The sequence below is a fragment of the Schistosoma mansoni genome (assembly GCF_000237925.1).
Source record: "Schistosoma mansoni, WGS project CABG00000000 data, supercontig 0419, strain Puerto Rico, whole genome shotgun sequence".
Lineage (NCBI taxonomy): Eukaryota > Metazoa > Platyhelminthes > Trematoda > Strigeidida > Schistosomatidae > Schistosoma > Schistosoma mansoni.
The window spans coordinates 21,630-22,326 of NW_017386255.1; the positions used below are offsets into that span (position 1 = coordinate 21,630).

General features: G+C 46.2%; 1 protein-coding gene across 1 annotated transcript; it reads left to right on the forward strand.

The window, feature by feature from the left end:
• Window positions 1–286: 286 nt before the first annotated feature.
• Smp_111890 (hypothetical protein) lies at window positions 287–697 on the forward strand (the record flags this gene model as incomplete). Its single annotated transcript, XM_018792284.1, has 1 exon — window positions 287–697. The coding sequence occupies one exon, from the start codon at window positions 287–289 to the stop codon at window positions 695–697; it is 411 nt and encodes a 136-aa protein (XP_018644067.1).

A 697-nucleotide genomic window follows, 5' to 3' on the forward strand; every position in this document is an offset into this window, starting at 1 on the left:
CCACCCTTCCCCCCCCGCTTGGTGCCGCCCCCCCCGCACCGCCCCCCCCCGCCCCCACCACCGCCACAGTTTGCATTATCAATTCACACATACAATTGCAAATTCAGCAGACAATTCATTCAACACAATATTCTTCCTTCACATATATCTGTGTTTCAATGCGATGGGAATATGTTTGAGTTGAACATGATTTAGTAATTGTGATGTGCGTGATGATGCATGTGACAGGTTTGCAGTTGACGTGGATGGTGACTGTTTTGATGAGAATTGTGAGGCGGTTGTGGAGATGAGAGGTGCTGCGTACCTGTGCATTGTGGCTGGTTGGTGTTGTTGTGATGATGTTAGTGTGAGTGTTTGTGGTGGCAATGCTGTTCACACGTGGATTGAGGAGGCAGTGAGCAAACGCGACGATGCATTTGAGTGTGTGGTTGTGCTGGACAAATGTGCACATGCAATCGCTGCATTTTCACATGCACCATCACAAATGCCACATTCAATTCATACTCCATCCTTTCAACCATGCATTGCGTCCTCATCACCACCACCACCACCACCACCACCACCACCACAGGTTGCATTATCAATTCACACATACAATTGCAAATTCAGCAGACAATTCATTCAACACAATATTCTTCCTTCACATATATCTGTGTTTCAATGTGATGGGAATATGTTTGAGTTGAACATGATTTAG